The following is a 12,926-nucleotide window of genomic DNA, read 5'->3' on the forward strand; positions in this document are numbered from 1 at the left end:
AGAGTTTCATGTGATATTTTATAAAGGGCCTTTTCTCAATCCTTGCTTAGAAGTAGTCTCTTTTTCTATTCTTACAGATTGCTAGTTTGACTGGCAATAGAATTCCAGGGTAGAGATAATAACTTTTCCCATTGACATGACTATTGTTTCCTTTAGCATTCAGTATTGCTGATGACAAGTCTGATGTCACAGGTAGTCATTAATATGTCTTTATATTGGCTTTCTGAAATCTTGCTACAAATATATCTTAGGTATCAAGAGATTTAATTTTGTTTTATTAGTGAATGGACATTGAAACATTCAGTGCCTTTTGATTTCTATTGAGAAATGACAGCTATCTTTGGTAAAGCCCTTTTGGATTTTGAGTACATTTCCTTATTATATGCTTATACTTTCTTAGATGGTTAAAACTAGGAACTAGCAGTCTAGGGTGTGAGATGATCTCATTGTTCAGTGGTTCCCCAGGTGTTGAGGGCTCATGGAATGTGAGGAAGATCGAGTTTATTGTGGTCATCACTCCTGGCCTTGATGGTGCTGGCCACAGATGGCTATCCTGTCCATGGGGGGGGGGCGCTGTGTGGCTGTCACCTGCTGAGCACATTCCCTTGCCAGAGAGGAGCTGTACAGTCTTCATATTATCATGGAAAGGACAAGTGTGATGCCTGCTTCCGTATGCCTCTTCCCTATTTCTGTTGCTCCTCCCCACAGCCTTCCTCTTCTCAATCTCTTTTCCTGTTCCTCCCCTTCCTTTCCCCCTCCTCCTTCCTCTCCCCTCCTCCCTCCTCCTTCCTCTCCCTTCTCCCCTCCTCCTTCCTTCCTCTCCTTCCCCTCCCCCTTCTTCCTTTCTCTCTCTTTACCATTCTCCTTCTCTTTTCCTTCCTTCTTTTCCCTTCTCCCTCCTTCCTCCCTCCTCCCCCTTCCCCTCCCTTTTCCTTTCCTCTCCGCCCCCCCCCCCACCCCAATTCTGGAGGCTCTAGGTTCAGTTAAATATTTTCATGTGGCAGAGAGCCAGCTTTCCAATAGGCCTGAATTGAGCATGCTGCTGTTGCTTAGCAACTACTTGTGAAGTCTTGTGGCTATAACTGAATTATAAATAGGATTATGAGCAGAAGTGCATTGAAATTGAGATTGGAAGGAAAGACGTCCCCCCCCCCCCCCGTCTCCCTCCCTCATTTGAATTCGAATTTTTTTAATGCAGTTTTCAGAAATCTGGCTGAAAAGTATTGGAAGTATTTCCTTATCAGGAAGACAGGATTAATAAAAGTTGTTTCTGTAATTATATATTTGAAAGACTGAGTACTCTATAATGATAATTCATGGAAACTAGAGAACTGCTCCAAAATTTGATGGTCATCCATGTTGAGAAAACCCCCGCTGCTCATGAGTCTCTTCTGTATATGCATAAAAATTCTCTGTACTATAACTCTATATTAGATATTATGTTTTCCATATTTATGTACATATATATGAATATGTATTTATTTCTTTCACTGTGGTTTGAATTTAGAGCTTCCAGCTCTTAGGCAGGGTATTTAAAAAATATAGGTAGAACCAGAGACTGGATATCTATTGCATGTAAATGTAATATTAAAATGGCATATTAGGTTTCACAACTTATTTAAAATATATGGGTTTTGTTTATGTTTTCATACTAGTTCTGAGGCTAAAACTCACTTGGGCTTTTTTTGTTTGTTTGTTCACTTGCTGGCTTTCTATCACGTGAGTCATGCTTTCAGGCCAAGCGCTTGCTTACCTTTTTAAAAGCTTGGTGAAACTTTATTTCAAAATCTAGCCACTGTTAAGTGACCTAAAGAGCATTATTAGTAAATCAATTGCTCATTTAATTTTACTCATCCTTGGATTGGCCTTTCATTATGTAAAACTAGCTGCACTCCTCTGTGGGTTAAGTCGTTGGCTTCCAAGCTTGATTTGTACCTGAAATAATTCCTTGTATAATAACTTAAGATTCAAGCATAAGCAGTGCCAAGTATATGAATTCATTTTCATTTTAGATAACACTGACCAAAGAAAACATTTTAAACTTGATTTTCCATTTCATCAAAATGCATTGATAAAAGGTTGAAGAAACCCATACACTTGCATGGCCTTTGTTGTGAGGCTTTAGTTTGATCCCCAGCATAGTGGAGGGGAAAGGACAATGAAAAATATAAATGTGTAGAACATTTACCATCATAAATAACACTCATTGTATGACTTGACTCTCTCCAGCCTTTCATTTCAGCAGCTGTAATTGAAATTCTTGAAGTCAAATTCTTGAAATTAGAAAATGTCTTCTTTCCCTCCCCTCCCATCCGCTCTGCTCTCCTGGGCCATTTTTTTTAGCAGCCCATAATCATCATCCTTCCTTTTTCCATCATGGTGGAGAGGCTTGAACTCTCGTCCAGCTTGGTGAGTGGACTGGCTAGCCGTTGAGATACATCCAGAATGATGAGACATGTCCTGGAAAACAAGGAGAAATTTCAAGTTTGGTCAGTGTTAATATCACTGCACTTGAAGCCAAATTAAAAAAATCAGAAGTGTTGTCTAATTTACTTGACTCCTGCAATAAGATAATTTATTTTCCTCACTGGTAGTAATTATTTTAACTTGACTGGGAAAATAGTTACCAAATACCAAAGTACAACACTACTGTATGTTAGGAGAAATTTCTGTTTAACAAATAAACGACAGTGAGGTGTTGGTGGTTTTAGGCTTATGATCCTAGCTGCTCAGGAGGCTGAAAGCAGGAGGATCAAGGTCCGAGGTCGCTCTGGGCAGAAAAATGGCAAAAGCAAGCCTGGAGGCATGGTTCAAGTATCATAGCTCTGGCCTGGGAAGTCCAAGGCTCCGAGTTCAAACCCCAGAACTGGAAGAAAAGACACACATTCCTCTATTATCCAGAGGTCTGCTTCGATGTGGTGTGTAACTTTTGTGGTTTTAAAATATGTCGGGTTTATTTATTTATTTTTTTTAAAGATTATCAAGTAGTTGCAGGAAAAAGGTGCTAAGAAAAACGCAGTTATTCAGATCCTGGACTTTTGAAAGTGCATTGAATTTATTAGAACTGTGATTCAGGTGCTTCATTATTCTCTTGGAAAAAAAACCCTTATGTATAGATTTTGTTTTTGTACACACACACGCATGCACACGTACATTAATAAGTAAAACAGAAATGAAATGCTGCTTAGAAGTGGCCCACTCGTGTAGCTTTTACCATTTTCTTTCCTTCAGTGAGCACTTAATAAGAGGTCAGATTAATATTTGACGTGATGAGAGGCACATGTTTTCCCCAAGAAAACAAAGTGTTTTAGCTGGTAGTTCTGCCTGTGTGTTCACACCTGTCATATCGTTTCTATTTTTAGGCTGTTGCCAGGCAGATTTCAAATTCCTCCTCTTAGGGTTGCCCAGCCTGGGCTTCCTGATTGGCTGCGTGTCCCTGCTGCCACTAGCCAACCACAGTGACTATGCAAATTGTATTTCAGTTTCTGTTTCTGTGAAAGAACTGATAAGATGGCTGCCAGGGGCTCCCTTTGGGGTATGTTTATTATTTTAAAGATGGCTTTCATCAGGGTGTAGGAATGAACCATTGTAGATATTTTTTAAAAGGGGTATTTTAATTTTGAAATAGGAAATCACACTAAGCAAGCTTTATATGGCTGACAAACGTCTCTCAGTGTTAGATTTCATTAATTTGAATGGTGCTAGGCATTGCTTCTATTAGGCAATGCCTGGGTGGGCATATAATATCATATTTCTATGCTATATTATATTATGTTATTTTTATATGAAAACATGCCAGCATGTTAGCTTATATTCTATAAAAATGTTCTAGATTACTGCCTTTGCTTTCTAAAAGAATTTTTGCACTTAAGTGTTGTTTTTGATGTGCTTTATATGTTCATAGTGCATCAGTTAGCCAGTATTTAATATATGCCCCAGACTATAGTACGTGATGATAATGTCAGGATACATCTTTTTTCTTTTGTGAAATGACCTCATAAGCTCATCATGATGTCAGCATATATAAGGTGCTTCGACATGAAATCTTTGACACATAAAATACATTAATCCTTTACTCCATACATGATGAGGTGGGCCAAAGTGGCTCATTAAATAATACATACTCCTGGGTTTAGAGTGCATTCATAGTTGTTATTTCCAAAAGGATACCTCACAGTGCTGTCCGATACAGTAAATGGTGACTGACTCTTAATATGGATAAGGAAAGCATGGCTAAAGTGTGACCAAGCCATATGCAACTCCAGAAAGACATAGACCTCACATAAAGACACATTTATCAGCGTTGTTTACATGTAAATATATAGGACAGAAGATAGCCAATTTGTGTTTCCCACGTGTAGGAGATGAGTAATTATGCTGAGGATGGTTGCCTGGTCTTGCTCCATGCTGCTCTTCTCTGCCGGTGCTGATCTTTTGTAAAAAATGGGTGTTTCAGACCTATTTCTTTCCTGAGACATAAGCACACTGTGGATTGGGTCTCAGGACCCGGAGTGAGTGACTGATGGCTAGTCTAAGGGGAATACCTGCATGGACAGTGTTGGTGCTGCCTCTCCTATACACCTCTCCCACTAGTAAAATCCCAGTAGGCTCCCCGGCCCGGAACATGAGCCTAAGGGTTAAAGGCCCACACTCAAAGTTTTCTTTTTGTTCTGCTTTTGGTGTTGGGAGAGTGGCTGACCCAGGAAAAAAAGAGGCTATTCTTTTCTGAAATACCACCCACGTATCGTGGGATTTACCTTTTCAAAGTGTACAGTCCTGGGGATTTTGTTACAGCCACAGAACTGTGTAAACATCACCACAATCAGTATCAGTTCCTGTGCCCTTTAGCAACTGCTCCTGGCTCTTCCCAAATCCCCGGCCCTGGCACGCACTTGTCCGCTGCCCTCTCTGTTCTTTGCCTGTCCTGACATGCGTAGATGGAATCATCCAGGATGTGGCCTTGTGTGAAGGAAAGAGTTGGGGTTTCAGGGCTCCTCTGTGTTGGAGCAGAGCAGCACTTCATCTCTTTTCACGGCTGAGTGATACTCCACTGCTTGGATATACCACGTGCCAGACATTTGAGTTGTTTTCAGTGGCCATATGAGTAAGACTGTTGTGAGCATTTGTGGGCACGTTTTTGCATAACCCCACATACAGTGTGTTTTGGGCCATTCTGGGATAGGGAGTTGAATTGGTGAGTCAAATGGCAACTCCACATTTAACTTGCTGAGTATCTTCTCTCCTCCCTCTCCTCTTTCCCCTCCTTCTTTCCTTCCTGTGTTATGTTCTTGTTTTGTTGTTTTTTCCCCAGAGCATATACTACCTCTAACTAGTTCCTTGTATTTGCTTCTCTAGTTGGCCCAGTGGCCTTTGTTGAGCATGCATGCCTTTCTCTCTTGGGTGGTCAGCTGACTTCCCAGTTGGCTGTGCTCTGAAGGCTTAATTAAATCTCTTCCACTGATCTAAATACTCATCTTGCTGCTAGTATTGCCACATTGTTTGGATTATTATAGCTTTGTAGTCAGCTTTGAAAATAGACAGTGTGAGTCCTCTACACTTATTTCTTTGTCTTGTCCTCCCAAATTGTTTTGGTCATTGTCAGTTTCTTCTGGTAGGGCTTTTAGGATCAGCTTGTCCGTTTCTTCAAAGAAGACAGCTGGGATTTTGATGGGGATTGCTTGGAGTCTGTAGCTCAATTTGAAGAGAGCTGACAGTACTAACATTTGTTTTGCCATTTCGCTGTGATTCTGAATGCGCATTCGTTATTCGCTCAAGATATGTGACACATATTTAGTGAAGTTATTTCTTAGATGCCTGGGGAGATCAGTGTGTGGCCTTGTTAAGGGCTTGGGAAGGAAGTGACTGCGTGGTGGCCGAGGGCCTGCGCGGCTGTGGACTGTGATGGGGCAGCCCCCACAAACTAGCCAGGGTGGTGGGATCGGCTGCCGATTTCCCTGCTCGGGCTGGCTGCCTGGTGTGCGCGCGCTGCCTCGCCTGCCCCATCCCTGAGTCCGCAAAGGGCGTTTGATTTGCACTGGACGACTGGACGCTTAGAGAGGGATTTTTGAGGGGGCCGGCCCTGCTTTGCCCGAACGGAACCAGCCTAAGCGCGGGGGGCGGGGGGGGGGGCGGCGCCCGCAAGGTCCAGCCGCCCTTCCTGCTCCGGCCTAGGCCTGGGCCGCCTGCCCTCACCCGCTTCCCTCGTTGCTGGGTGGAGTCCGTGGAGCCGGCGTCGGATTGGGTGTTGTGCGCTGTGCTCTGGGCCAATCAGCGGCGAGCTTCCTTCCGTTCTCCCCGAGAGCCCCGGGAACGCTGTTGACGGCTTTCTCCTGTGGGAGCCTGAGCTAAAAGTGGCTGCAGATAGCTCCCCCCTGGTGTCCGCCTGTGCCCCGGGGACGGGAGCAGAGCGTGCTCCGATCCCGTGCTGGGTGCTTCATAGCCTTCCCCTTAGGAAACTGGAGAGGCATTGTGCATTGCATCTAGTGGGGAGCCCGGCCCTCCCAACCTGCTGGGCGGGCCCTGTGGCCTGGGCCCAGTGGCCACCGCACCCTCACCAGCCCTGGTGCAGACCCGGCGGTGCAGGGCCGTGTTGTGCAGGGCCCGGGCTCCTCCAGTGCAGGGCGGCGCCGTGCAGCGCCGGGGCCCAGTGCGCCACGCGTGGTCGGGCCACTCCCCGCGGTAGCCCCTTCACCTTGGGACACTGCAGAATAGTGGAGCTGAGAACTCCTAACATCAGGGACGGGGTATGAAAACCAGCAGTAGTGCCCATTTATAAGGTTCTATAAGTACCTGTAAGTGCACGTGTCTACATATATACACATATCTACATATATACACACATACTGTACAACTTCATAATAGATGTACATTTTATTCACTTGCTTGTGTCTGTGGCATGCTTGGTGCACACCACTTGCATGCACAAGAAGGCAGACTACGTTCTAGATTTTTCGGTCCGCCTGTCCCTGTCTTGTTGCTGGGCGGGACTGAGTGCCGGCTGCCTGCCGATTGGCTGAGCTGTGCCCCCCTCCACAGCCACTTCCAGTCCTCTGAGCTGACCATTGTAGCCTGAGACGAAACCGCTTCTCCCTGTTCCCTAGCCAGGGTCTGCTAGAAAGAAAGCAAGGCCGAGAAGATAGCACATAGCCCCATCACTTAGAGGACGCACTGGGTTTTCAGAAAAAAAATTATTGGTCAAAAATTTGCAGAAAACTATTTTACAAGCTATAGAGAGCTGTGTACAAGTACCAAACACTGGTCTCTGGTTGTTGTTGCTTGTAGACAGTCAGACATTTTCCACTGTAAAACACGCCTGTCTTTCCTGTGAAAATGAGTGTTGTCATGTGACAGCTCCTGGTTCTAGTACTGCAGCTCCCCAAATTGCCATTTATTTTGCAGAAGAGATTTGTGAATGGCAACTTTAATCCAGACGGTCAGCAAAACTTTCTGGTGCTATGGCCGCGGGGACTGGTTGCAGTGACGCATTCTTCTAAGTGAGCAAACTAGATTTCCAGAGCAGGCTGCGGATTGGTTTGCACATGAACTACTAGTCCACTGCCTGCTCACTATCACGGGACTTCCTCTTGCTTTGTCATTGGGCTTGGGGGAGGGGGGGCACAGCTGCAGTGCAGTGCGCTCCCTTGTGGGCGTGGGTGGTACTTGCTCTTTATGCCAAATGCACCCGGGTTGCTACTGACCCCACTTACCATATAAGCAAAACATGACTTGGTCCAGGGGGGTCATTTAATATTAAACATGATTATCTTACCTGTTAGATTATCTGATTCCCATATCAAATAGCAACATTATTTAAGGATAATTAAATAATTAGTACTAAATAATTTGTTTAAGTATCTCAGACTCTCAAGTCTATGCCTAAAAATACTTTAATGGACGTTTGGATTGTGGTGTTAACATTGAGTGCTCACTACTTTCTAAGTGTGTAATGCTAATTAATCAGTACTAAATAGGTCTTACTTGTTTCGTTTTTAAGATCACTAAAACCTGAGATGGAGGCTGGGGATATGGCCTAGTGGCAAGAGCGCTTGCCTCATGTACATGAGGCCCTGGGTTCAATTCCCCAGCACCACATATATAGAAAATGGCCAGAAGTGGCGCTGTGGCTCAAGTGGCAGAGTTCTAGCCTTGAGCAAAAAAGAAGCCAGGGACAGTGCTCAGGCCCAGAGTTCAAGCCCAGGACTGACAAAAACAAAAACAAAAAAACAACCTGAGATGGTAGGTAGCCTAAAATGTTGCTGAGACCTGGAAGAATGGAATTGGAATTCATGACTGTCTAGAGTTCATGTTTGTAGTGGGCCACTAAAAGTTAGAGAAAGCATTTCTGATTCTCCCTGGTGTTGCTGGGGTTGGAGCTCAGGGCCTGGTGCTTGTTAAGGCAGGTGCTGTACCACCTCAACCATGCCCCTAGCTCTAGTTTACTTTTTCAGATAGTCTAGTTTTTTTCCCTGGTGCCAACTCTGGGTCTTGATCCTTTTACGTAGCTAGGTAGACAGACATGTGTCACTAGGCCCAGATTATTTGTTGAGATTTGTTGAGAGTGATTGCAGACATTGCTTTCCGGTACGTACGCCAGGCTCCTTGGCTGCGTGCTGAGGCGGCCCTGGGGCTTAGGGACAAAGGCTACTCATGTCCTTTGCCCATAGTGAAGTTGGGTTACTTGGTTTGGTGTTACTGAATTATAACTGCTTTTAATATATGAGGTACAAGTCTCTTTATTTTGAACTTGATCCTCAGACCTCAGGCTCTCGAGTAGCTGGGATGACAGGCGTGAGCCGCCGGCACCCCGCTCTTCATCTGCTTTCTAAAGCTCCTGTACCTCCGTTAGTTTCTAAATTCCTTATCAAAAACAAAAAGTGTTCCTTTTTTTCCCCTTGGTTTCTTCCTGGTTATTGATCTTCTGGTGTAAACCAGAACATCCCTTATTGCTTTTGAGTAATATAAATCAGGTAAATAGGAAAATGTGCACACACAAAGTATTACTAAGAGTTCTCTGTGTCATTATTTCAAAACGACCATTTGTCTTCTATTTGTATATGATGTCTACTGTTCATTTCTCCTTCAAGATCAGTTTTTCGTAAGCCTAGTGAATTAGGTAACTTATTTCTGTTATTAAGCTCTCTATCTCCTGTTTTAAAGATTCGAAATGGATTGTATAGAAGAACCTCAGAAAAAAATCTTCAAGGCTCGAAAAACAATGCGAGTGAGCGATCGCCATCAGCTGGAAGCAGTGTACAAAGTCAGAGACGAGCTGTTGAAAACGGACGTCAGGCTTCTAAACGGCAACCATGAGAATGGAGACGTGGGCGGGTCTCTGGAAGGCGTAGATTACATTCAGGAGGAGGAGGAGGAGGTGAATGGCATCGATGGGGTTTGTTCTGACCCTGAGGACAGTAAGGCAGAACGGGAGGAGGCCCCTTGTAACCTGACTGTGAAAGTAAAAACGAAGCAGGATGATGCTTCAAATGCTGACCCTTTATCTTCTGATACCCTGGCTTCTGAGTCAGCTCCTGAACTGAGCTCTGAGCCCGCCTCCGGTGAGCCCGCCTTTGGTGAGCTGGCCCCTGGCGATCCAGTCTCTGGCCATCTGGCCTTTGGTGAGCCGGCTTGTAGTGATCGGACCTCCAGTGAGCCAGCCTCCAGTGAACGGACTCGTAGTGAGCTGGCTTCCAGTGATCGGACCTCTAGTGAGCTGGCCTCCAGTGATCAGACCTCTGGTGAGCTGGCCTCCAGTGATCGGGCCGCTGGAGCTGCTGCCCCTGGTACGGTATCGGATGGTATTGATTCCAGTCCTGGGGATGGCGATCCTTCTGTGGGTGCCCCACCAGGCAGCCCCGCCTCTGCGGACCAAGCCGCTGCTGCCCACCTAGCCGCTTCCTGTGACCCTGCTTCTGAGGAGGCTGCCTCTGGCGACCTCTCCTCTGGTGACTCCATTGCTGGTGAACTTGCCTCTGACAAACCAGTTTCGGAGGCCTCTGCCGAGGCCTCTCCTGGTGATCTGCCAGCTGGCGACCTGTCCGCTGGTGATCTGCCCGCTGGTGATCTGCCCGCTGCTGACCCTTCTTCTGTGGATGACCTTCCCGCCGGCGATGCCGGCTGTCCTGGACAAGCCTCTGAAGGCCTGGTCTCCAGTGAGCTGGCTTCGGCTGAGCCAGCCTCTGATGAAGCGGCCGCCGGGGCACTGACTTCCGAGTCAACCGTTGAGCCTGCCTTTAAACCTAGTTCCGGATCCGGTTGTGAGCCAGAGGCTGAAATGGACTACAGGGAGCAAAGCGGCAGTAAAGATGAGGCTTTCGTAAAGACCCACGCGGATGATGGGAAGGCTGACCAAACCCCGAGTAAGGACTCCCTTGATGAAACAGACAACATGGATATGAATGCTGATAGTCCTAAGGAAGTTCTAGAAACCGATGGTACAATGATTTGTCCAGATCTACCTCCTGAACACGAAAAGAAAGCAAATGGAGATGCTGCCGCCGCCGGGGCTGTGGGGGATGAGGCCATTTCCAGCAGCATGGAGGTGGAGCCGGCGGACAAGGCCGAGGAGGACAGCGCCACAGGCCTGCTAGGAGCCGCCAGGGACGAGACTGCTGCGAAGGATGGCAGCGAGGAGAGCTTAGAACACGCAGACTCCATGGAGACGGACGAGATCATTCCTATTTTGGAAAAACTTGCACCTAGCGAAGATGAACTCACTTGCTTCTCCAAGAGTTCTCTCCTACCAATGGAAGAGGCAAATCTGGATTTGGAAGACAAAATGGAAGGCTCTTTTGGCTCACCTTCCAAACAAGAAAGCAACGAGAGTTTGCCAAAGGAAGCCTTCCTGGTCCTCTCTGACGAAGAGGACATTTCATGTGAGAAAGATGAGTCTGAAGAGCTGTCACAAAATGCCGCATGCTCCCCAGGTTAGCCCGTACTTACTGGTTTCTCTTAGTGTCAGTGAGCTGTTTGAGAGAGCTCTGATGGAGTTTTGGGGTTCTTTCTGTTTGACAGTGTTGGTGACTGGAGGGAAGGTAGGGAGGGCGGCAGGGGAGCAGGCTTCTTGAGGGATGCTTAGCTTTTTTCACTTAGTGATCACATACCCAAATAGGAAAGCCTGCTAATGTGTTTATCCTTGCTCCAGGTATAACCTCATAGTTTCAATTAATCTTACCCATCCAGTCTATTTTTAATATACCTTCTTTTGTCTACTACCATTGTTGGAAGCTAGAAACCTTGAAGCCTTCTTACCTGTTCCCTCAGCCCTCTCTGCTCTTCCAGCCTGTCTTCTCCCCTCATCTGACCCCACCCACTCTTTCCTGACATCCCCTGGTGCTTGTAGGTCGACTGCAAAGTCTTACGCAAAAGATAGCTAGACTTTATGATTTGATGAATACTCATCTCTCCTATCTTTCATTTTTCTTTATCTTTCATTTGCCAGTCCTGTGGCACTGACCCTGAGCTTCTTTGTGCTCAAGGCTAGCACTCTACCACTTGAGCCATAGCTCCCTTTCTGTCATTTTCTGAGTAGTTTATTGGAGAAAAGAGTCTCATGGACTTTCCACCCCAGGCTGGCTCTGAACTGAGATCCTCAGACCTCAGCCTTCCTGAGTAGCTACGATTACAGGCATGAGCTGCCAGCATCCAAATCCATCTTTCATTTTTTGTAGAGAAAAAAAGAGAATGAGAAAAATTTGAATTGCTTTTGTGGTTAAACTCAAGCATCATAACTGTGTAAAACCTTATGCCCATCAGATTACATGATAACCTTTCCTTTCCATCTTAGGACATTGTCTTAGTGGTCTAGGAGGCAAAGCTGGTAGCATGAAAGTGTTTTCTTGTTTATTCCAAGTAAGGATAAGGAGGCAGGCCTAGTAGACAAAATGGAAAATCTTCCTTCAGTGTATACTAGCTTTTGATGATAAGTTGTTTTTGGTTCTTGGTGTTTGTTAAGAGGTTTGAACTCTGACCCTCATGCTTGCTACATTGGTGCTCTTCCTGGGACATCCTCAGCTCTTGGTTTTTCTTCTGCATCTTTGTCCAGGTGGCCTGAGCTAGTCTTCTCAGTTATACTTCTCCTCTAGCTGGGATGACAGGTGTGAGCCACCACACCCAGCTTTTCTGTTGAGATAGAATCTCACTAACTTTTGAGTTTCAATCTTTCCAAAGTAGCTAGAATCACAGGCGTCAGCCCCCATGTATGGCCAGTTTTAGTAATGCTTATGTATGTTTGTTTTGTTGTTTAGTGTGAGAAAATATTTGTAGAGCTTTAATACATCAACAGTGAGCCTGGTTCCTGCCTAGTTTCACCTTAAAGTCATTTTTAATATGATTGAAATGAGAAGCCTGATGTCTAGAGAGCAAATGTCCTGTCAAAATGGTGCCCTACACCCTGTGGCTATGTACTTAATATTCATTGCAGAATGTGAGCGGACGTGCGCAGCTTTATTGATAACACCCAGGAAAGTTGGCCAGTTGTGGTGATGTCCGGGAGAAAAAAAAATCCCAAGTGCAGACACGTTAGTTAGTCGTTGTGGATCTCTTTTTCCTCACCAATGACTAAGCTAGTTGAAGACATATTGATTGATAATGAAGACTGGTGTCTTTGGAATTTCTTATGCTGTAATATAATTCTAGAGCTCTTTTTTAAATAATATTTTTGGTAATATTCAATCATACTTTGTGGGCCTATTACAAAAATCACCCAGCTTTTCCTAAACTATTCCCATTCCCATGTGTGTCTGCCTACGATGTAGGTTATATTGAGGTAAGCTCTAGCAAGCACCAGGCCTATTTGTTGACCCTCTTATCCAAGTACTTTACTTTCAAGTAATGTTTTTATTACACTTAGGATAGCCTTTCCATTCCTTGTTTATAAATTACTCTGTGACCTGTTAAAATAATATGATTCTACCCCTTTGGTTAAGAAC

The 12,926-nt window shown here is 45.2% G+C and overlaps 1 protein-coding gene across 3 annotated transcripts in view; it reads left to right on the forward strand.

Moving 5' to 3' along the window:
* The window catches only part of LOC125342915 (activating transcription factor 7 interacting protein), a 53,292-nt gene that overhangs the window by 21,963 nt on the left and 18,403 nt on the right, over positions 1-12,926 (forward strand). For 2 of the 3 annotated variants that reach the window (XM_048335251.1, XM_048335250.1), the window contains exon 2: positions 9,157-10,922. In XM_048335251.1, coding sequence (XP_048191208.1) covers positions 9,164-10,922 — 1,759 coding nt within the window. In that variant the 5' untranslated portion in view covers positions 9,157-9,163. Of the gene's footprint in view, positions 1-2,437; positions 3,536-9,156; positions 10,923-12,926 lie in introns of those variants that run through there. The other variant, XM_048335252.1, reaches the window with a different exon arrangement.

Source organism: Perognathus longimembris, chromosome 27, assembly GCF_023159225.1.
Source record: "Perognathus longimembris pacificus isolate PPM17 chromosome 27, ASM2315922v1, whole genome shotgun sequence".
NCBI lineage: Eukaryota > Metazoa > Chordata > Mammalia > Rodentia > Heteromyidae > Perognathus > Perognathus longimembris.